A 21,865-nucleotide genomic window follows, 5' to 3' on the forward strand; every position below is an offset into this window, starting at 1 on the left:
AAGAAGAGGCTGTACAGTTACAGATTTGTTGAGTGTCACAACCCCTGCAAAATGACTCGTTTCACTATCAGAATTTGATCCATTCAATCCGATAACATTTTGTAAGTGTAGAAGAGCGGCACGATTAAATCATTTTATCTTCATTCAATTTAATGGAGGGCTGAACCAGAAGTTACCAGGCTCTGCAGGTGGAAGTCAAGTCTGGTCATTTCTATTCTGGCTTCATGAACCACTGAGCAACTTTCATAGGAATGAATGGAGTGCTGCATCCATTGCTGTATCCAGTTTTCTTTACATCCATGACACGAACTGGAAAACTGAGGTAAGACAAATCAGTGTTTGGTTTCTGTTGGGAAGCAACAAAAAACAAACGTTCATCTTTTAAAGTCTGTACTTTCAAACATTTTTCTCACCATTGTCACGTCTTAAAATCCCATATATCAAGACCATGACATTTATGCCATCAGGCCTTTATTAGAGGGGGTAACATGCAACAAAGATCCCTAGAAGTTTGTCCAAACTGGAAAATTGTAGTTGCCTGGTGTGAATTTCCACCAGGACACCACAACTGGTTCCATTTTTTCTACTTACCGACTTGATGTTACACAATAGTGAGTCAACAAATGCCCAGTTTATATGTACTGTTCCAAACATCCCCCTGTTTTTTGAGAAGTGCTCTGGTTCAGTGGAAGTGATGCATTTATGTTTCCAGCAGAGGCAACAAGAATTTGTTTGGAGGGAACAGGGGATCAGCAGGGTGGATGTTGAAAGCAGAAATAGTCATCATGGCCAAACAGACAAAATAAAAAAACACCACTAATGTTGATAGCACTGCTCGCCATGTGAAGCGCCATGCAAGAATCAAACCACTGGACAAATCTTTGAGAGAGTTTGACACCTGCCCTTAATTAAGGGATAGTGTTTCTTAGTTTCCACTCATAGAAATATTGCAGGTGTTATGTAACTGTCCAAAGGTTTAAAAATAGACATTCGGACACCCCCTTGCCACGCTGACTGACTTGTTACTTGAGGTTGTAACAGAGATCACTGGGTCAGTGGAGTGACATCCAACTGGGCAATATCCCAAAGATTTAGGTTGGTTGACACAAAAGCTACGAAAGCCACCTGTTTCAAAGCATAATGCACTATGCTAAGGGGATGTAAGAAAAAACACAAGCTGGCTTATCTGCGGCAGCAATCAGCCTCCAAGAAATCAGATCACTTTGAGGAATGTGGATGTAATTGAATTGGTAGAGAGCTCCCTCTGGGACTATGACAAATCAATTCCTCACAGGAGGCAAACAGAGTTCCTACTCTTTAGGTCCAAAAATAAACTCACCATCAATTTCAAGAGTTGTTTACTTGAAGGAAGTTGCCTTGACCTTACTCAAAACTTTTATGAATGAGGTAAAAATCAACGGGCCAAATTATATGAACTACTTTTTGCCTTGCAGTACCCCTACTCATTACCAAATATCATCTCAAGGTATTTCCATTCCCAAACACAACCTTTAAGCTACTTAAATATCAAGACAAAGTAGTCTTTTAGGGCACCTGTAGAAAGAGAATCACATTCTCCATTAACCACAAGCTATTTCCTGCATTTTCTCTTCGATCATTCATAAGAGGTATATTTCCCCTAAATTACCTCAGCCTTGCCGTTAAGACACAAGGCTCCAAGATGCATATATTAGTGACTCACATGTACCAATGCTTTTGTTAAGCTGTAGCTAATACCCTCTAAGAGCCATACATTTGCTAAGATGGTTAATGAGGCTAGAAATCCTTGACAGTAAGGAATGGATGAATAGTCTTATTGTTAAACAAGCCAGTTGTTTTGCGGTTTGTTGGCCCGTGCCACCAAATTCACAGTGGAACCGGTCCAGTACCTGTCAGTGGTTGGATGGTGTTTCCTCTATTTGCATGTGTGGCATCTAATGGAAGTATTACAGCTTTTGTTTACCTCTGAAGTATCAGGAAATTATACCGCACAGACCAGAATAAAACCAAATCCCATTTATAAGCACGTACCTTCAAAGGCATCTCTGTTAAAGAAAACTCATTCTCTCTTCTTCCTTACTGAAAATTACTAATAAAGAACACAAAACGTATGTCATACAAAAAGCTCCACCTAGAACCTTAGCGAAGACTCCGCGCAAACAATCCTTAAAAAGTCCCGACTGCCACATCAGAGAATAACGCTTTGTCTGAACAGGACATACATTAATGACTCTATTTTGACATCCCAAGAAACTATCAGGCAATTCTGAAACCCCACCCTGGACTGCAAGGCAAATTTACAGCCAGAAGCAGAGGGCTTGACAGCTTTTTGGACCTTCTCCAAAACACAGTTAACAGTAAGTCAGCGTCCTGCAGCGGGACAAGTAAACAAACCGCACATTGACATCACATGGAGAACAGACGAGTCGCAGTGAGAGTCATACGCCATGCAGCCTAACATCCTCCCTTGGATCTTACGGAGCGGTTCTATTAGGAGCAACAAGTTGAAAGAGAAAGGAGGGTGAAGTTAGCTTTAGGGAAGGATAGTTAATGAAAACAGGTGACTTACCCGACTTGCGCTTGGAGCCATAGTCCCTGAGGGAGAAGCAACACAAGAGGGACATGGTTAGTGACAGCAGATGCCGCTCAGTCAACAACAAAGCATGCAGTCACCACATATGGATTCTGACACTCCTAAATGGCAAGAACTGGCAACTGCACTCACGCACAAACATATGCATTCAATCGGCTTTAGCACACTAAGAATGCATGTGTTTGAGAGGGAGAGAGAGACAGAGAGTGAAGGATGGAGAGAGAGAGGGAGGGATGACTTTGGCCAGCTGCCCGTACTCCCTGCAACAGACACAAATTAGTCATGTGACTCCAAAGCGGCACCACCATCCTCTTCCTATACTCCTTCTCTTCCTCCCTCCCTCCTTCGTCCTGTCAGAGAGGAGAGCGACCTCTCCCCACATATAAAAGAAGGAGGATCAGTTTAAGATGCCTTGCTTAATGGATTCTAATGGGATTATGCCACAAGGCTAAGCTATATATGGTGGGGGGGGTGACACAGAGTTGCGCTTGTGTGTCAGGTTTGCTGTGTTTGCTGTGCATGTCTGCTTCACTGCCCTTGTCAATAGTGACTTCTGGACTCAGGCAGCGTGGCAATTGGGTTAAAAAAGATAGACGGAGGGAGAGATCAGGTGAAGACAGAGCGTGCTATTTATAGAAACACAGACCTGACAATCTGTCCATCGTCACTCCCCTTTCTGCCTCCCTTCCTTCCTCCTATCATTTGTTTTAGGATCAATGTGTCCTTTCAGCTTTCCCATGGGCTAATCAAAACCCTCATCTTACCTCAAATATAGCCACGTCATCCTGCTGCAGCACAGTGCAAAATCAGACACAGGCGGGGCAATAAAACTAAAGCACGGTGCTGTAGTGAAGAGCTGAATGCCACTAACCTTCTCTCCCCCGTGAAATACCCTCTTTCATCTAAAAACAACCACCATATAGGTGCTGACATCAACCCCAAGAAGTAGACCAGAGGGTGAAGTGGTTTGTGGATGACTGACAACAGCATGACTCTCATTTCAGGAGGAGTACCAGATTGCAGCTGCTGTCTGTCGGTACATCTCAGGATAACAGAGGGATGTGTGTGAGGTAAGTGGATGTATGTAGGCACATTGTGGACACATGTTCACTGACTAAACATCCACGCCAAACAGGCAGTGTGTTTAATTGATCATGGATTTTCCTATGAAGCCCCTTTTTCCACAGCATGGTACGGCTCGACTCGACTTTTTTGGTTTTCCATTGTGAACAGTACCTGAGCAGACACTAAATAAAAGGTGACATGAAAACTCTGCAGACTATTGATTGGTAGTGTATCGTAGTAGCTGTGTCTAGTCGAGCCGTAGCATGCAGTGGAAAAGGCATAAGTTCAGGATCATCTACAACGCTGCGAGAAAATCCTTGATTGGGACAGTTGACCTTGCTGGCCCTGTGAAACAGCCCATTTCATTAATGAGGGACCTCTCATCTTGTCAGGTTCGAAAGATTATACCGCAGTGCCAGGAGAGCAGAAACTGCTCAGGGCAGCGTAGCCGGCAGTCAAGGTAGTGCCCTCTCGCTGCATGAGGTTAATGAAAACCTCCTCTTGGCTCTTGCTGTGACCGCACTCAAGCTAATAGAGAGCCACACCGACATGTGCGCTGGCCGTGCACATGGACACACACAGATACACACAAGTGTTCTACAAGGAGACAGACAAGACAGCACACATGCATGAGCAAAGGCCATGTTTTATTTCAGATACAACAGCTCTGGATTCTTTAGTGTCCCTATGCCTGTCCTAGCTCTCTTTTTCTCTATCCCTTCATCCATTCCCCTGTGCTCTGATGTATCTGTCTCTTTGTGACTGGCCACAGCAGATGAATAAAGCCTTTATACCGACCTCTCCACCAACATCACTGTGTGCTAGCAACCAGAATATGCTTCATTGTCACCAAAGTGGGACACAGAGAGAGCGGGACTTGACCCCTTCGCCTCATCCCATCCGTCTTGAGTTATGCTGGATGCAGAACGTCAAATACATGGGCAATGGATAACAAGTCAATGGCTAATGACTTTGAATGAGTTGTACTGCAGAGTGTCTGGATATGTCTCAGTGGAAAGTATGCTGTGGACAGACCGCGCCTCAGAGTTGGCAGGATACTTGCCAGGATGTTTGCCCTTTTCGCTCTAGGCTTGCCGCAGTGGCACTAAAGATGCTGATATCCTCTGTTCGGGCACAGCGGAATGTTTTACATTTCCAGGGAATGCTAACTGCTGTGTTCTAGCTCAAACACAGAAATATGAAGCTACGGTCTAAAATGAACTCATACCTTCAATTTCATTCTGACGTAGTGTTGACTTTAGTGTCACAAAATACTTCTTTTGAAAATTGGATGTCTAACATTGGAACATACTGGCTCCTCTGTCACAGAAGCTTACATTAACAGAAAAAACTCCTATTAATTTCCACGTTTCCTCATGATTAATTTAATTTCCCAACATAAGAAAAAACCATGAACCTGTAGCGTTTATATGTTTTTGTTCTGGTCCAGCCTTGTAGGACTGAACAGGGCAGTAGGGATTCAGGTCATCTGGTTAAGAGACCTCTGAAGACTCAGCAGCTAGGACTATTTGACCCTTTATAAACCCGGATGCCTGCCTGGGGCATGAACACTAATAAATGCATAGAAAGACAGTGATGAAATAATGTAACATTTCATTCATTTTTCACTCCCTTTACATTTGTTTTTTCAGCGGTACAGAAATGTACGGTAGCACATCTGGTCTGAATAAAGGGAAAAGCCTGCTCAAGTTACAGTATATTTACATGACATATTTTATATGCATGCTGGATGCCTACTGAGTCAACTGAACAAGTTAACGGTAAATGACCTTCGCAGGGTGACAATACAATAGGTGTAAGTGTGGGACCTGGAAATGGCTGGTTGTAACTTATCAAGGAGGTGAGGACAGGGGCCAATGAATGAGTTTTGTTTGGTGGAAAACGGCAGCAGCATGAAAAGTACTTTGCTGTAGCAAACTCCCAGGGAGCCTGTTAAGCTATTCATGCTGTGCATGGTTTGAAAGACAAACACGACCTCGAAGCTCTATAAACAAGTCCCAATCAAGAGAAAAGTAGTGGCATAAGCAGTTTCTGGTCCAACTGTACAGGTCTACACAAATCACTCAGCCTTTAAATGAAGGCCTAAACTGACGCGGTGCTGCATTTGATTCTCTGGGGTTAATTGGTCTTGATAAATGATCAGGCGCAGTGTAAATACAGCGGTTAATCCCGACACCTAGAGTGACAGCTGATTGGATCAATAGCATGTGCTTTTACTGTTGTCATGGAAAGCAGGTCGAAGTAGAGGTTAGCCTGTATCACGTGTGGTCGGTTATTAGCATTAAGCATTCACAAAGGGCTTTAGAACAACATGCCTGCCTGACTCCCAACCATGAGCCCAACAGAAACAGCTCAGGAGCTTGAACGTTAGTCAACACACGGGCACATTAGCCATGCTAGCAACTGGCAGCTGATTACAGTAGCAGCTAATTAGCACCAAAGTGAACTTAGTTTTGAGCAAGAAGAGACATTATTTCTGGAGCAAAGCTAAAAAAAAAACAACAACAGATGTGAAGCTTGTTAGCAAAGCAGCTAACATTTAACATTACATTACGGCATGCCAGTGGGAGTGCAGCTGGATATTGTTGGCTTTATTTAGAGGAATGGTTTTGGAGGCATCTGCAAAGCATTAGGGCACAAAGGAGGGGCAGGGGAGGGCAAAGCGTAGAGTGAGGGTGGGATGATGAGGAAGGAGAGCAGAAACACAGGGTCCAGACTCTATCCAGTGACCCGAGTCCCTGAAGCTGAAATAAAACTCTTCCCTCGGGGGCTGAGCAACCAGCTCCGGCTGCCAACTCTTTTCCTACGTCTCGTAGAGGTATGGAGAGGAGGAAGCGCGGGGTGAAAGGCGACGTGAAGAATACACACTGCAGCGGTGCAGAAAAGGGTGTTTTATGTGGCTAAGTGGAATCTGAAGGCCATTTTTTTCAGCTGGTAGAGAAACACCACACTGGTCCTGCTGACTGTTTGTCTTAGTCGAAAGATTTGAAATGTTTTAAGTATACTTATACAGTGTGAAAAACATACAGGTTTTCACAGTGGTGAGGTGATCTTCAGGCTCACGTCAATACCATACAAATGAGATCCACTGTGGGCTCTGGTATGGGCGGTGATGTGACTAACATTCACACACCTGTTTTCCTGTGTTTCATAAATTAAGTGAAAAAACTCTTTGTGGTGACAGATTATTACATACACAGATGTTGATGTTATTTTGACAGCAGGACTGTTTACAAGTATGCACTAAATGACCAAATGGCATCTATCTGTTAGTATGTGCATATCAATCTGTCAGACACACTAGAGAAAGGTATGTATACCCTGAACAAAAACATCAACAGATGGGCCAGTTGCATACGTAAGAACACACACATTCACACTCACACACACGTTTCGTCACACTTTTCATCACATACTGACATTTGGTCACAGTGTATTCACTGAATACAGCTCCATGGAGCGGGAGCACTTCCATGCACGTCTTATCCGTTCCAGAGCTCGGAGCTCTAGACATTGATTGTCAAGCCCAAACAGATGTGAGTGAGTATCGTGAGGCAGGCCATGTGGTGTAAGGGTCAGGCAGGTCAGCTGACCACACAAGTGTTAGTCAAGATATTTTAAACTATTCGCTCGTGAATGCCAGTCCCTCAAATTCACACAATTACACACAAGTAAATCAGGCCTTCTGTTTCTCATACCTTCTGAGTGCTGCTGAATGAGGAGTATGTTGGCTTTTAAGAGTGAACAAAATGAGGTTGTTAGCTGTATTAATCTTCTCAAAGAAAATCACTGGGGGCCAACGCCCCAGAACCACTTGCCCAAGTGAGCCAGTGGTAAAGAACATTATTTCTGGACCTTGATCATAGTTTCTGTCCACAGACAGAGAAATGGCTTGAACTTTCCATTTGTTTTACACAACCTCTATGACTCCATCCCTCTTGTGTGCTATTTTTCTTGTTCGGATCTTCAGATTGTTCAGATCTTAGACCTGGAAAGGTAGTAAAGCCCAATTTCCCATAGAGTTCTGTTGCTCAGGGTCAGAGAGTTTGGTTGGCATTCGTTGCTTGATCCCTGTTATGCTTCCTTGCAATTCTAGTAGAATAATTTCTATTAAATTCTTAAAATATACTTTCAGTAGCATAAGAATGTAAAAGAAACATAAAAACTGGCCCAGGAGTGCAATGGATTTACTCGTTAAGATAGCAGGTTGGCTGAAAAAGGGCTAATCAATGTGTTTACAAGAATTAGCATAATGCCAGCAAGTTAATGACTCTCAATGGTCCCCTGCGACGCTAGCCTGCAAGACCAGTAAATAAACACTTCCCGAGATTATCGTCTTAGTCTCTCTCTCCCTCCCTCGCCTCGTCCCAGAACTCCACACCCCAGTTCATCCCAAGCGTCGCCAAATCCGGACCTCAGCCCTAACCCTCCTTACCCACAGGCCCACCTACTCTAAGCCCCTCAACGGCCCCAAATTATCCTCAGCCGTCCCCTGTCTTTTAGCCCTCATGGCTATAACAAGGCTAAAGCCCACCATGAGCATTAACACTCCAGATGGAGTTCAGTGAATCAATTAACCTCAACGCTTGCCTGTGTTGGTTGGTTGAAGATATACAAAAGAATTGGAATTTCTAAGCAAATAAAACACACAAGGTTGAGCGCCAAGCGCCCGATACACTCAAGACAAGTGCACAGGAGATAGTTTTATCACTACACTGAGTGTCTGCATAGGCGGACCTGTTCACACATGCACTTGGTGTGTATTGCCTACAGTCACTCGGTCATACATTTTGGGCTGAATATGGACATATCAGTATAATTTGAGCTTCACTCACTGCATTCATTGTCCTATCCAAATTATTTTGTAATTTAGAATAAATAAAGACTATTTTAACATGGTGTGGGGTACAAACTAGGGCTGCACAATTAATCAAAATTGCAATATGGCAAACTGCAAATCACAGAAGCTGCAATTTTTTGATAAAGGAATCTGGCCTACACTTACTTTTCCACTTATGCCTACATATAGATCCTGAACCATACTGTTCTATATGACATTACCCAGTACAAGCATGTCAAGCTACAATACAAGAGGTTGGAAATTGGTGGTGGTTTTTTAAAGGTTAAAGTGAAACTATAAGTGAGAATTATGGGATAATACTAAATGCTAAAACGTAAACTGACTCAATAATAACAGTTAAACATCAATATCCAACTAATATTTGCTAACATTAGCCACCATAAGCTACTGGTTATGCCAGACAAATTAAGGCTGTAGCAGTTAAACCCCAGAGTCTAATTGAGCAAGACATTCAACCTTTCATTTGTAAGAGGAAGAATGTTATTTCTTTATCGAAAATAAGTTCACCTTTTAAATATAAGCTTCCTGTCAATATCGGTGAGAGAGCTGGAAACACTTATGCCCCAATACTCCACCCTCACTCAGTAACACAAACACATTATCACCCACTTATTCCTAATTAGCCCAAAAACACCAAATCTGTGTTCACCCTGTCAACCCCTCCTTCTCAGGCAATCCCCTGTCGAGAGCCAAAAGCTGACCAATCACACGAGTTTATGCCTTATCCCGGTAATAATCTGATAATCTTGCAGCATCTCTCTCCTCGAGGCACAAGCCAAGGTCGATCCCTATTGTTATTCATGGTGAGGGTTGTGAGGGGGCATGATGAATGATGATAACACCACCCGTGTCTCACACTACAGTAGCCCATGGGGGGCAGTGGCCAATATTTCCATCATGGTTGAAATGCGGTATGCGCATATTAATAGAGAAATTTGTCAACGTTATGGTCTGCTGAGAACAGATAATGCCATTTAGGCTGATAGTTATATGATTGCTATACCACACGCCCAGACAGATAAAACAAATCACAGCCCACGTTCCCATGCAAATTGACTTGCTAAAAATGCAAAATAAGGGGGAAAAATGCCAAGTAAGAGAAGAAAAAATCATGTCTCACATTAAGGGAAAGGGGACAGGAGGGAGGGGGGTGCCGAGGAAGCCTTGGAAAGCCGAGAAATTCCATCCAGTGGAAATAGATCTCACACAGGAAGAGTGGGGGGCCAAAATGGACATTAATACAGAAAAACAGACAAAAAAAGGCTCAGACAAATTCTTGAGAAGCTGGCCAGACAGTGGATACATTTATAGAGGAGGGGAAGCCCTGGGGAGGTTCATGAGTGGACCAGAGATTGGACCAGTGGCTGACCTGGATACAGCAGCTGGGGTGCAGGGAACTTCATTTCTAGATGTTTGTACTGTGAAGTACGCCACCATGTGGATAGTTACTGGGGGGTCAAATAAGTAGCTTGGCGGAAAGCTATGGTTTGTTACTTTGTGGTGAGTAGTTTGATGCAAATGTGGCACAGAGCTAGAGGTTCTCAAGCCTTTCTGCTTGTCATCCTTTACAGAATAAAGTAAAACATTTTAAGTCTATATCTTTAAACAACACTCACATGCCAGTATGTACATATAAAAGGGATATTGGTTTCTGTAATCGTCCCTCCTCTCCATACTGGCTGTGAAAGAGATCTCTTCCTAATGTGACTCCAATGAAATTAATAGGAGACAAATTCTACATTCCTCGTTCTGAGGTAAATGCTTTCCAAGTTCATCCAGTGTGTCTTCCAAAGTTATAGTATTTTTAAAGCCAAATTTCCTCTTTGTGTCTCCTCAGGCAGTGTCTCTTTTAAGGCTGGGCAACTAATCAAAAAGTAACTGAAAGCATCAGTATGACTCAGGCTATGATACAGGTTGCTACCTGGAGAACTGCCTGTTGGAGAAGTGCAGCTGGGGGCAGGTGCAAATGAGAAAGAGTTGGTACACAAAAAAGATGACATGTCATGAGTGTGGACATACTTTGGTGATCACTGCAGCCTCACTGAGGAGCACTCAGTATGCTGAGTGAGACAGGGTGTGTCTGCACTCAGGGTGTGCTAGACGTTGCAGGGTCAGGTTAGAAATTAACTGGAATGTAACAATGAATGTTCAGTATGAGCCACAGTTTATCAGACAATAAACGCTCCAGCTCCTCGCGAGCCAAACAGAGTTCCCGAGTTGTGTTTACAAGAAGTTGAATATAGGGAGATTATAGCCCCGATGTTAGCCACAACTAAGCTCTGGAGCAGCAGAGACTGCAGTCTGGAGGATAAAGTCGGTAGTTTCTGAGTCACTTACACTAAGTGTCTAAAATAATGTCACTCCATCCACTAAAAACAGTGGTTCTCAACCCCAGGGGTCCTTGAAGGGGGCTACAGTGGGTCCCCAGAAAAGTGGGGAATGTTTTAATTTTACTGACTAGAAGTGAGCCCATTAAGAGAACACTCAAGAACACAAACAGCCCTGTCTAGGCCCAGTGTTTGGTTTGTCCTTCGGGGCTTGGTGGCGGTTCAACATGGCAGCCTCTGTGGAAGGCAGCAGCACCTATAGATAAAAACGACTCATTCTATGTTAACTAAAACACAACGATTCCTAAATTCAGGTGATTATACAGTAATGAAAACATATCTATGAATATTATATTCCATTTCTGCCAATAGATCCTCCTGAATGTTACACACTGGACCTTCACCAAGGTAAATGTGACAATTTATCGTAATATTGATTTTTACTAGTTTCTTTACTGAGCTGAGGTGGAAATACAGTAACAGAAAAAAGAGTTTCAAGAGACACAAGGAGATAAAACTACACAGTATTTCCAAAGAAAGACGCTAAGATTAGGAAAATCTATCTATAGCAGGACATTTTTCTTATGTTCTTCCCCAGTAATCATCTCATTACCCCTTAGATTCTTTGTGCAACCCACAGGTTGGGAACCACTGGCTAGAGGGTATAGCAGCAAAAAGAAGCAGCTTACACTGGCCAGTTCACATGTATTAAAGTGTCTACAAGTGTGTAAATTCTTTGTGTTCACACAAAGTATGTGTTTTGACACATAAAAATGCCATAAAGCGGTTATGTCTGTCTTTTCATATCAGACTTTAGCACCACAGGAGAGAGATACCCATGTTTTTGTAGTTTTTATCCTGCAGGACATTTCAACGCATCAAAAAGCAAACAAAAAGAGCACAGATCCAGCTGACGGTCAATTAAAGATACATTAAACATCAAGGGCGCTAAGCTTCAAAAAGGAGCCGGTGATTGCACAAGAGTGACATCAGCTCCAAGTCTCTATTCCCACTGAGGTGCAGCGCTTTGCTCCGCAGACAGAGGTCGGTATCTCTCAAACACAGGCGGACAGGAGAGGAAACTGTGGCTGACGGTGGGATCTGCTCATGGGCTGTGTGCTTTCTGAGCTTTGATTGATGGGATTGATTTCTGTGCTGCACTGCGAGGCACGTGGCTCCTTTTTTCTAATCAGATCATAGTCAGAAAATTCAATCTTACATAGCAGAGTAGGAAAGGTGCTGGCTATTGTCAAAGCATGACTGCTTTCATAAGAGTTTATGGAGGGAGCATAAAAAAATAAGAAGTCACTGTTCGATCCGGTCATAAAAATGGCGGTGAGGTCACATTGTACCCCTTGCTTTAACCTAAATGCCAATATCAAGTACTGCGTCAGCTGCTTCTTATATTGATCATTTTTAAATCTTCTAGCTTGTCAGATATATCGGAGGATGGAAGATGCACCACTGGCCTTGCACTTCCCTCTTCCTGGCCTCCTCACCCCCCAAGGGAACCCCCCCTCATCCCCTTCATCTCCTTCCTCCTTTTCCAGGAAGTGATGCAGTGAACACATTTCATCACTCTGGTAGCTACAGCTGTCTTGGCCAGCTCTACTCATCACACTCATGCACAGTCTGGCCCTCCCAAAAGCTATTACTGTAGCCCCACCTTGACAACACCCTGTGAGTAAGTGTGCGAGGATGAGAGCACAAGTGAGTCAGACACCGCATCGGGTGGGTGGGAGGGTCGGGTGAATGAGTGCATCCATGTAAGATGGTGGTGAGAGAAAAAAATAGAGCCGAGACTGCTGAGCACAGACAGGCGGCGGGAGGTGCACTGAAATAACCTGACAACAACAAACACGCTGCGTACAACAAGCAAGACCAATTTAGCCCTAAAAAAAACAACACTCAACTTTTCTCCTGCCACTCTAACTCTTTGGGTGTGAACCCAAACAATTTCAAATCTGATTGCGTGAAGTGTAGAACTGCACCGTTTGAGATCGATGAACGCTCACAGATGACAGCACATACATGTAAACACAAGACCTCCCACGGGCCACGCACTCGGCTGACCGCTCCTCACCACTCTGAGACACTTAAAAGTGTTTAACCCCATTGACGCCGGCGCTGTGCACAGCTCGCGTTGTGCTGTGCGGTCTCCGGTGAGTGCTATTGATCCTAATAGTGAGGGGAATGGAGCAGCTTATCCATTAAGGTTGAGTGAGTCTGTCGCCTGTCTCCCGCTCGCAGCAGACGGAGTGGAACAGGCAGATGACTGGGAGGAGAAAGACGGAGGTGGGAGACTGGGAGGGGGGAGGAGGAGAGAGGGTGGGATGCTTCATAACTCCTGGACAATGGAGATGAGAGGATGAGTACAAAATGGGAAGAGAGGGGAAACAAGAAGAAAGAGCAAGGAGAAGAATTGAAGTGGCAGCGGAGGAGGAGAGGAAGTAAGTTTAGTACAAAGCACCTTTCAGGAGCAGAATGTCACTAAATGCATCACAGGAAAAAGAAGCCACTATACTGACGAGTAAGAAATAAATAAAAAATACACGAAGGAAAGTCTAGACAGATAGTTCTTGACCTGCTTTCTAAAGTGTCCACAGATCTTAGGTCCAAGGGAAAGAGTTACAGGTTTCAAAGCTTTCCAATTTCAGAAGCTGCAACCTCAAACACAGTCTCCAAAAGGTGGAAGTGGTTATGGTGATTCAGTCATAGCACTCTCCATTATCCAAGGATAGGTTGTTTGTTATGAGCTTTCATGGTGGTTTATATTTAAAGTTACAATATATAACATTTCCATATTAAAACGTCTAAAAATGCGAGACCTATGTTGTATATGTAGTCGAGTTGTGTTCTGACATTATCTCAAATGTGATAACACTAATGAAACACAGCTGGTTTTAATCATTGGGTCGGTTTGTTTTGGAGAGGACGAGACCTCTGTGGATAATTCGGCTGCCGGTAAAAACCTCCTGAACACTGAAGGGATCCTAACTGGGAGAAGCTGACTGCAATGACAACAATGGTAGTGAGGACAACAACTCCCATGATCCCATCCTACTTCACAACATCACCAAACTTTGTCTTTTGTTATTGTTTTGATGTGAGAGACCCCCTAGAGGCAGAAATTACATACTGTACGTTTTTAAGTGAATCTATTAATATTCTATTGAACAATGTTCTTATTGTTATTGATAATGTACCTACTGCTGATACATACTGCTATTGTTCTACTGGCCAGCAATAACACAAAGCTCTGCATAAAGTCACGCATAAAGACATAAAGAGCGAGGAGAGGGGATGTATGGTAAAAGTCAATATTACATCACTAGGATATAACAAATGGGCTGAAAGTATACACACTCAAACACACACACACACACACACACACACACACACACTGTGATGGATCAATATTATTCTTCATCCTTCTCAGGGTTTCAAATCATCACTCTTCCTCTAAGCACTCAGGACACACATGCGCATTTGCACACAAACATTAAAAAATCTGCACACTTCTAACACACACTCTCCAATCACGACTTTAAATCAATGGCCAATCTCATTCCTGAACACACTGCCCCATGATTCATTTTCATCTAGAAGATGCATTATGGGTAGGGAATGGAAGGAACCCATCCAATTTAGCCCTGACACAAGTCAAGTCCTCTGGATCATGACGTCTTAATAACCATTAACTGAGCAGTCTTTTTCTCTTTTTTTTTTAAGCAGAGAGCGGGCAGTTCACCCCCCTGAGTATTTTCCTCTTTTAGTAAGACGGAGTGAAAACCTGAAGGGATACAGAGGAGCCAGAGGAGGGTCTGGATCTATTTGATCTGAAGTTGACTGCAGTACAGCACTTCCTTAGACACAGGTTTCCACGACTACACCATCTCTGGCTTCAGACTAGTACTTCCACTTCACAATTTGTAGAACAGCTTTAGTACGTTTCTTCGACAGCGTCTTACATGAAGCACTTTTTTGGGGCCGAAAATATGAATCTTAAAAGTTTTTATCTAAACTCACTCTTTTTTCTTTGTATGAGACCTTTAAAGTAATTAATTCACACACTCTTAGAGTTTTAAGCTGTGTGTCCCCAAATGTGAGTCTTCAAGAACACATGAGAGACAGGGTGCAATTTACAGACTATCAAAACTATTATCTGATATTCCCTTCTTTTTTTCATGCAGTTTTTATCCACTTTTCTTCCTTACGCTTTTTGCCCTATATATCTAATCACAGGTTTGTATCTAAACATGCTCCTCTGACCTGTGGAGTTTCTCAAGGGTCAATCCTTGGACCTCTCCTTTTCTCCCTCTACAAGCTTCCTTCAGGGCAGTTTGACTGTGTCTCTTATCCCTATCATGAGCCCTGTAAGTCATGTGGTGAACTTCTTTGATGGTATCCTTTTATGCCCTTTGTTCATAGAGAACTTCCATCATATGCAACTCTTGTGTAATGTAAACATCTGTTTAAATTCAGCGGATGAAAATTACATATCTAAAATTAGTCTGTGCAGCACTGCATGTGTCGCAGATGGGGGCTAACAGACTGTGTGTGGTGAGCACAGTATGTATGGTTTCATCTCCTACAATTCCTGACAAGAACATTAATGTAATTTCTTTATGCAGCAAAATACACTGGCATATACAGGACGGAGAAATGAAAGAGAGAATAAAGCTGATGAAGAGAAAGAAAAAAAGGATTCGAAAAAAAATGAAGGGCATAAGTCAAATGAGAGGGAGGAGGGAGAGACGGTGAGGAAACGAAAGCTGTTGATCAAAGAATGGTCGCGCTGGCGTTGCTGTTCGTAACCTTGAGCTGCCGCGTCAATTAAACGTACTTGAATTTATGAGGCAGAGTTAGGTACAAAGAATTACAGGAGGTAGGAAGATGTGGAGAGACACCCTATTACACTGTGCTGAAAAACACTGGCAGGCAGAGGTCACTAAATTCTGCCTGAAAGAAAAGGTGAGGACAAAACTGTAAACTAGAGATTGAGAAGAGAGTAGAGGAGAGGAGAGGAGTGGAGAATACGAAAAGTAATTAAAAGACAAAAAAAGACATAGCCTGGGTCTAACAAGAGTACTCGGTTGCAGTGCCTCGGGTGCAGCTGTCTCGGTGCATAGAGGAACACATTACAAATGAATAGTGCGATACTGGCATTTGAGGTTTGGAGAGGAGAGTGTGTTCTCTAATTAAAAACTACCCAAAGGGCCTATCTCCTGCTATGAAACAAGTCATTCTCCTCCTCCCACTCTCACATCCATCAACTCTCTGCACCCCCTGCACCCCCCCCCAACCTCCTTTTCTGCCTGGCCTGGTAGGAGGTTTTAACACACTCGGAGAAAAAGAGCTGATTTGGGAATAGACGAGAAAGTGGGAACAGACAGAGTGGTAATGAGCTTAGACACGCTACAATCCTGCTGTGTTTTTGAGGCAATGAGTCAAACAATGACATGCAAAAAGATGCTGAAATTCATAACATGATGCACAGGTGTGTCGAGCACGTGGGCAAGCTGTAACGACAACATCTGAGCTATTGTGACAAAATCATCAGTCAACAAAGCGATTTATTTAATTGCCAACATCGTGTTTGCATGTTGTGCATGTAATTGGTGTGAGCAAGTTTACATACTGTATGTGTGTGTGGGCATCTGTATAGACTAATCCAGCTGGGAGGCAAAGCCATTATTACTGTGGTGGCATATCAATGTAAACCTGTGCAATTACGCTGTAATTTACGTAAAGGATTTAAATCTTTACACTGCAAAAAAGTAATCTCAAGAACGTGAAAAAACCTGTGTTTCTGTGAAATTAGTCTTATTTTTTATATTTTTTAATCTGGTAGTCTTGTCCCAGTGTACAGTCGTCTTGTCCCAGCGTTGGAAATTAAGCAGATGTTGAGTTTTTCATTGTGTGATTAAAAAATGCTGAAATAAGAAAGTTTCTGGTGTCTTCATTTAAGACGAAGTCACTTACCTATATTGTACTGCCTGAAGAAACTGTGTCCTATTGTAAGATTTTAATTATTCATCTTAGATTAAGATTAAGGTACAAATTCTTAAATTCAGCTCAATAAAATGACCGAAATACTTATTTTAATAAAGTCTAAATGAAATAACTAACAATTGTTTTCTAGTTTAAAGGCTTATTCCGAATGGAGCATTTTTTCGACATGTGGTATATGGCGACATTATTCAGGATTTATTTTAATTTTTTTAATTTATTTTATTATTTAATATTCTTTCAACATGTATAAACACATTCGGAATATGCACTCCATTAAGGGCAGTTTGCGTCACGGGTATTGGTATGTATATGTACTGAAGTCAGAAAGGTTGCATTTTATTACTTATACAACTTTTCATTTTTAAAAGAGGAAGATATTTCAATTTTCAAACCGAGATGGTAGCTCAGTCAATACATACAGTATGTGTACATGGGGCTTCTGTGTGTATGCACAGTACAGTATGTGACACTCACTCCACTGGGGGGTTGATGTCCTCAGCTTTAGTCTCAAAGAAGCGCAGAACCTCCTCGCTCTGAGAGATCTGAGGGGGGAGTCGCACCAGCGCCTGAGGGGAGAGACAGAAAGAGAATTAGGGGTTTAAGAGACGACATCCTACAATTGAGATTAGTCATGTTCTTTACTTGTTGAATTTACAAATGTCTTAAAGTGACAAAGCAGCAGAGAATTGTCACCCACCTCTACAGTTCCCCGTTGGCTTCACAGAACCTTTTAGTCTCTTAAAGCTAAATGTTCTCATTTTTTTGGCCTGCAACTCTCAACAACCTCATCTCTAGATAAAGCAGACAACTGTCTTCAGAGAAAAAGCTCTGATAAACCCACTGTACGCTACCTGCCCAGCACCAAAGGGCACAGAAAGTTAACCTAAAGCAGCTAAAGCCAAACAGCCAGATAGTTTTCTCAGATACAGTTTTACTACCACTGTTACTTTTAAAAATAACTCCTTAAATCTCAATGCAGAGTTGTAGTTAAAACATAGCCAAGACAGATGCATGCTGGGTTTTAATGACTGGGTTAGTGAAAAGCGGCTGATTTAAAAGCCGTTGCTTCCGTGAAATTGGACCTTTTCAGTGGTGTAACTAGGAAACTGGGCATTCTTGTCCTCATAGATCCTAAGACTGTGATGTTTGTATCTGCCACCTTCCCACCGGCACACAGCTCCGCTTGCTCAACGGAGCAGCTCGCAGTCCCTGCCTGTATTTTAACCCCTTTAACCTCCCTTTGGTTTGTATTGATGATCTGAAAAATGATCAATGCATCAAAACCATGATATGATCCGAACTGTAAGTTTTGTGATCTGTTGCACCCTTAGTGTCAGCTGTTTGCAAGCTAACTTGCCACAACCCTAACCCAAACCCTAACCCAACTGGAAGGAGATAATATGTCATTGATGTGTTTACAGCTTGTTTCCCTGCCACCAAGAGGCTAAGCTGTAAATGAAAAAGAAAAACTAATGCAGCTTTAACATTTTTTAACTTCTTTCCATTTTTAGGTTTTCTTGGAGAAATGGTATTACGGTTGAGGTCTGTACCATTCACCTGATTGTTATTAAAGCTTTTTCTGGAAAAAATAATTACATCTCAGTGTGCATTCTTACTCACTTCTACATCTACTAAAGGGTAATGACCCATCCTTCCTCCTCTGTTCTCTCTCTGTATGTTCAATCACAAAGCCCCACTACAGTCAAAGAGAGGATCATATGTCTGACTAACCATCTATATTTAATGATCTGTCCAGCTCGCACCTAAGGTATAGCTCATGTACAGTACCGGGGTGCTGGATGGCCAAGATATGCGCCGACTTATATGTACAGCGTAGGCCTTTCATTTAAATGGGCACAGTCTGAGCTACCTTCATATTTCATTCATCGGATCCTATATTATTGAAAGAGCCTTGTGGTTGTGATTGAAGAGGCCGTGTGTCGCTGCGCACCCTCCGCTGGCTGGACTCTGCATCCCACAATCTCCAGAGAGCAGATCCTTTGAGAACACCGGGTAATTACTCTTCCTCTCTGTTGTTTGCCTCATAAACAGGATGTAGGAAGTAAACAGTTCGGCACACTCCAGCGCCTGGCGAAAAAAAGCAGGCTCACTATAGCAACTGTAAACATTAGAGAGCTTCAGGTTATTTGGGTAATGAGGAAGCCTTTGCCTGTGCTGAGCTATGGATCAGGTTAATTTCAGATGTGTGCAGTTGCTTTTTGGTTTTTAAACTTCTTTTGGTCCCAATTAGTGAGCTCATACTGTGGCTAACCTCCCCTAATGCAGGCCAACGGTGCTGCTCACTAATTGCGTGAGGCAAACACAAGAGCCCGAGCTTGAATTAATGCACCCTCTCACTACTGCCAGCGTGGCTTTGCGCCAAGAGGAAGGAAGGAAGGAAGGAAGGAAGTGGGGAGGGCATGACGGAGGAAAGGATCTGAATCCGGGATAAATCAAAAACAACTAATAAGAGAGAACAGGAAGTGATAAGGCCATTCCCCCTTGAGTCAGAGGATGACGAAAGGCTTTCAAGGTTTCTTTTGGGTTGGACGCTAATTTGGAAGCGAGCCTTTGTTCCTAAGTGTATCAAATAAGGGGATGAGGTCGTTAGTGAAGTCTGTTTCATGCAGTGCAGTGACTGAGAAGTCTGACACGCAACTAGGTCGCCCCGCTTGAAAAAAAACAACCCCTCGACTGTGGGAGCAAAAGATCCCAACAGTTCCCCACAGAGTCCTTCATAACATCAGCAAACTGCGAACGGTGTCAGAGCACATCACAGACAGCTCAGATGTCTCAGATACGCAGCTCTTCACTGCGAGCACTCTCAGTAAACTCGTGTCCCATGTTTAAAGCATGTGAAAGGACAGAACTGGCCATGACCTTTGACCCCTGCAGGCTGTGGGGACATTCCCCAGTCGGATTGGGGAACTGAAGGATGTTGACAGTAAGGTCTCTTTACCCTGCAGTAGTCGTCGATGAAACGCAGCCGCTTCATGGCCACATCTCGCACATGACTCCTCCGGAACAGGATTTTGCCTGGAGGGGAGGAGAAGGAGAAAGAAATCAAAATGCGGGAGGAGGGGAGGAGGTGGAGGACAGTGTGATAGATGGAAAAGAAAAGGAGGTAACAGATAGATAAGTGACTATATCTGACACATGCATAGAGTCCTCCCTAAAAAAAAACATCAACTTTAATTTTGTGGCGCTTCATGTAATACCCTAACCAACCAGGAGATGTCAGTAATGTACGGTGGTGATCCTTCACAGCCAAAGCAATCTCAGTCCCACACTCAAGGCCCCAGCTGTCCCCCTATGGATCCCATGACCTCTGCCTGTGACATATCTTTCCAAACAACAAATAGGATTTATACACACATGGGTCACGCATTTCAGGCCCTCCTCTCATCCCATTCAGGGGGAGCATTAAAGTCACGCCACCAAGGACCCTGACGGCACAATTACCATGTACTGCATGCACTGCATCCTGTTTCAGGAGTGTAAAGCGATGAGAAACCGTCTTGCATAATCAGCTCATTTGGAGCTACTATTTAAAGAGCTGTACTTATGACTGCGATATGACTAAGAGTAAACATAATATGTAGACTATAACAGAGAATGGCAATGTCTTCAAGTAAACATGCTATCAGCTTTCAGAGCATTAGCATTACTGGTCCTCATTATGTACTCACTCACTTTTCAATGAAGACAGAATGAAGGTGAGACAAGACAGAATTTTATTGATGGTAACTGTAGTTTTATTGGGAGGGCAGCTGTCAATAAGAACCACAAAAGCCAAGATATTCCATTTACAATTGTGGAACAGGCGAAGAAAACCAGCAAATATTCATTCATTTTCATTCAATTTTGGGGTATTTCGCTTTGAAAAAATTGTTGGTGATTAATTGTCTGTCGTTTCAGCTCCGTATAAAATTCTTCATAACATTGCTTGAGGATTGAAAAGCGAGCGCGATTCGCCGGATTTACAGTAGCGAAACAATCACTCATTCCCTATCTTTTGGAGTTTAGGTTCTAATGTACATTGATATCAGGTACTTGGAGCTATGGATGGCCCGCGTACAAGCAGTTAAAGGTAGATATGTGGAGTTCAGTGTCAGTGAGGGGTGGGATGGATTATGTTTATTAGTTTTTGGCTAAATAAAATAAGCTAGAATGATTTAAGTTTTTCATTTAAATCTGGAACCCTATGATAAAAGAATAAGTAACCCAACCTTTGATTCTGTGTGTGTGTGTGTGTGTGGGGGGGGTATTCATCATGTATTCATTAACAACTTTGTCTGAAATATTGCTTTGCGGTTTATTGAATTCCAAGTGTCACACAGCAAGGGTCGAGGCGCTTAACCAAACAAACATCCCCAAACAAACGCAGACGGCCAATAATGTTTGCATCTGGGGCCACTGGTTCCAGAGATAAGAGGTAGGTGGATATTTGGTTGGTTTCCAAATTGGTTTCATTTGTGAGTTGTGTGTCAGCAAGGGAGAGAAAGACTCAAAGGAGGAGGAGGGCTAGAGGGGAGCTAGAGAGCATTTACAGTAGATGCTGGGACCATGTGTTTGCCACAAGGCTGAAACAGCATTTAGTAAAATAAACTGCAGTGAACAGACAGGAGCATTTCACTCCCTGAGCACAAATTCATCCACAGATATCTGCATGACAAATATACAGGTGCACACACACACACACACACACACACACACACACACACACACACAAAGACATCAGTGTGATTAGCAGAATCACTGTCAACCCTTCTGCCCCGGACAGCGAACTGCCTCAAACACCGTCATCGATCACTGCCACACTGTACTGTAGGTCGCCATGAGTCTGAATGTCAGGCGACGACTTACAGCAAGAGAGACGAGCATGTGTGGCATGACTCCAATCAATGTTAGGACACACACGTACACACACACACACACACACACACACACACACACACACACACACACACACACACACACACA

The 21,865-nt window shown here is 43.0% G+C and overlaps 1 protein-coding gene across 4 annotated transcripts in view; it reads right to left on the minus strand.

Moving 5' to 3' along the window:
* The window catches only part of sh3pxd2aa (SH3 and PX domains 2Aa), a 105,778-nt gene that overhangs the window by 53,501 nt on the left and 30,412 nt on the right, over nucleotides 1–21,865 (minus strand). For all 4 annotated transcript variants that reach the window (XM_051386089.1, XM_051386088.1, XM_051386087.1 and 1 more), the window contains exons 4-6: nucleotides 19,842–19,918; nucleotides 17,357–17,448; nucleotides 2,570–2,595 (exon numbers count right to left, since the gene is read on the minus strand). In XM_051386089.1, coding sequence (XP_051242049.1) covers nucleotides 2,570–2,595; nucleotides 17,357–17,448; nucleotides 19,842–19,918 — 195 coding nt within the window. The remainder of the gene's footprint in view (nucleotides 1–2,569; nucleotides 2,596–17,356; nucleotides 17,449–19,841; nucleotides 19,919–21,865) is intronic.

This window comes from Dicentrarchus labrax, unplaced genomic scaffold (genome assembly GCF_905237075.1).
Source record: "Dicentrarchus labrax unplaced genomic scaffold, dlabrax2021, whole genome shotgun sequence".
Taxonomy (NCBI): domain Eukaryota; kingdom Metazoa; phylum Chordata; class Actinopteri; family Moronidae; genus Dicentrarchus; species Dicentrarchus labrax.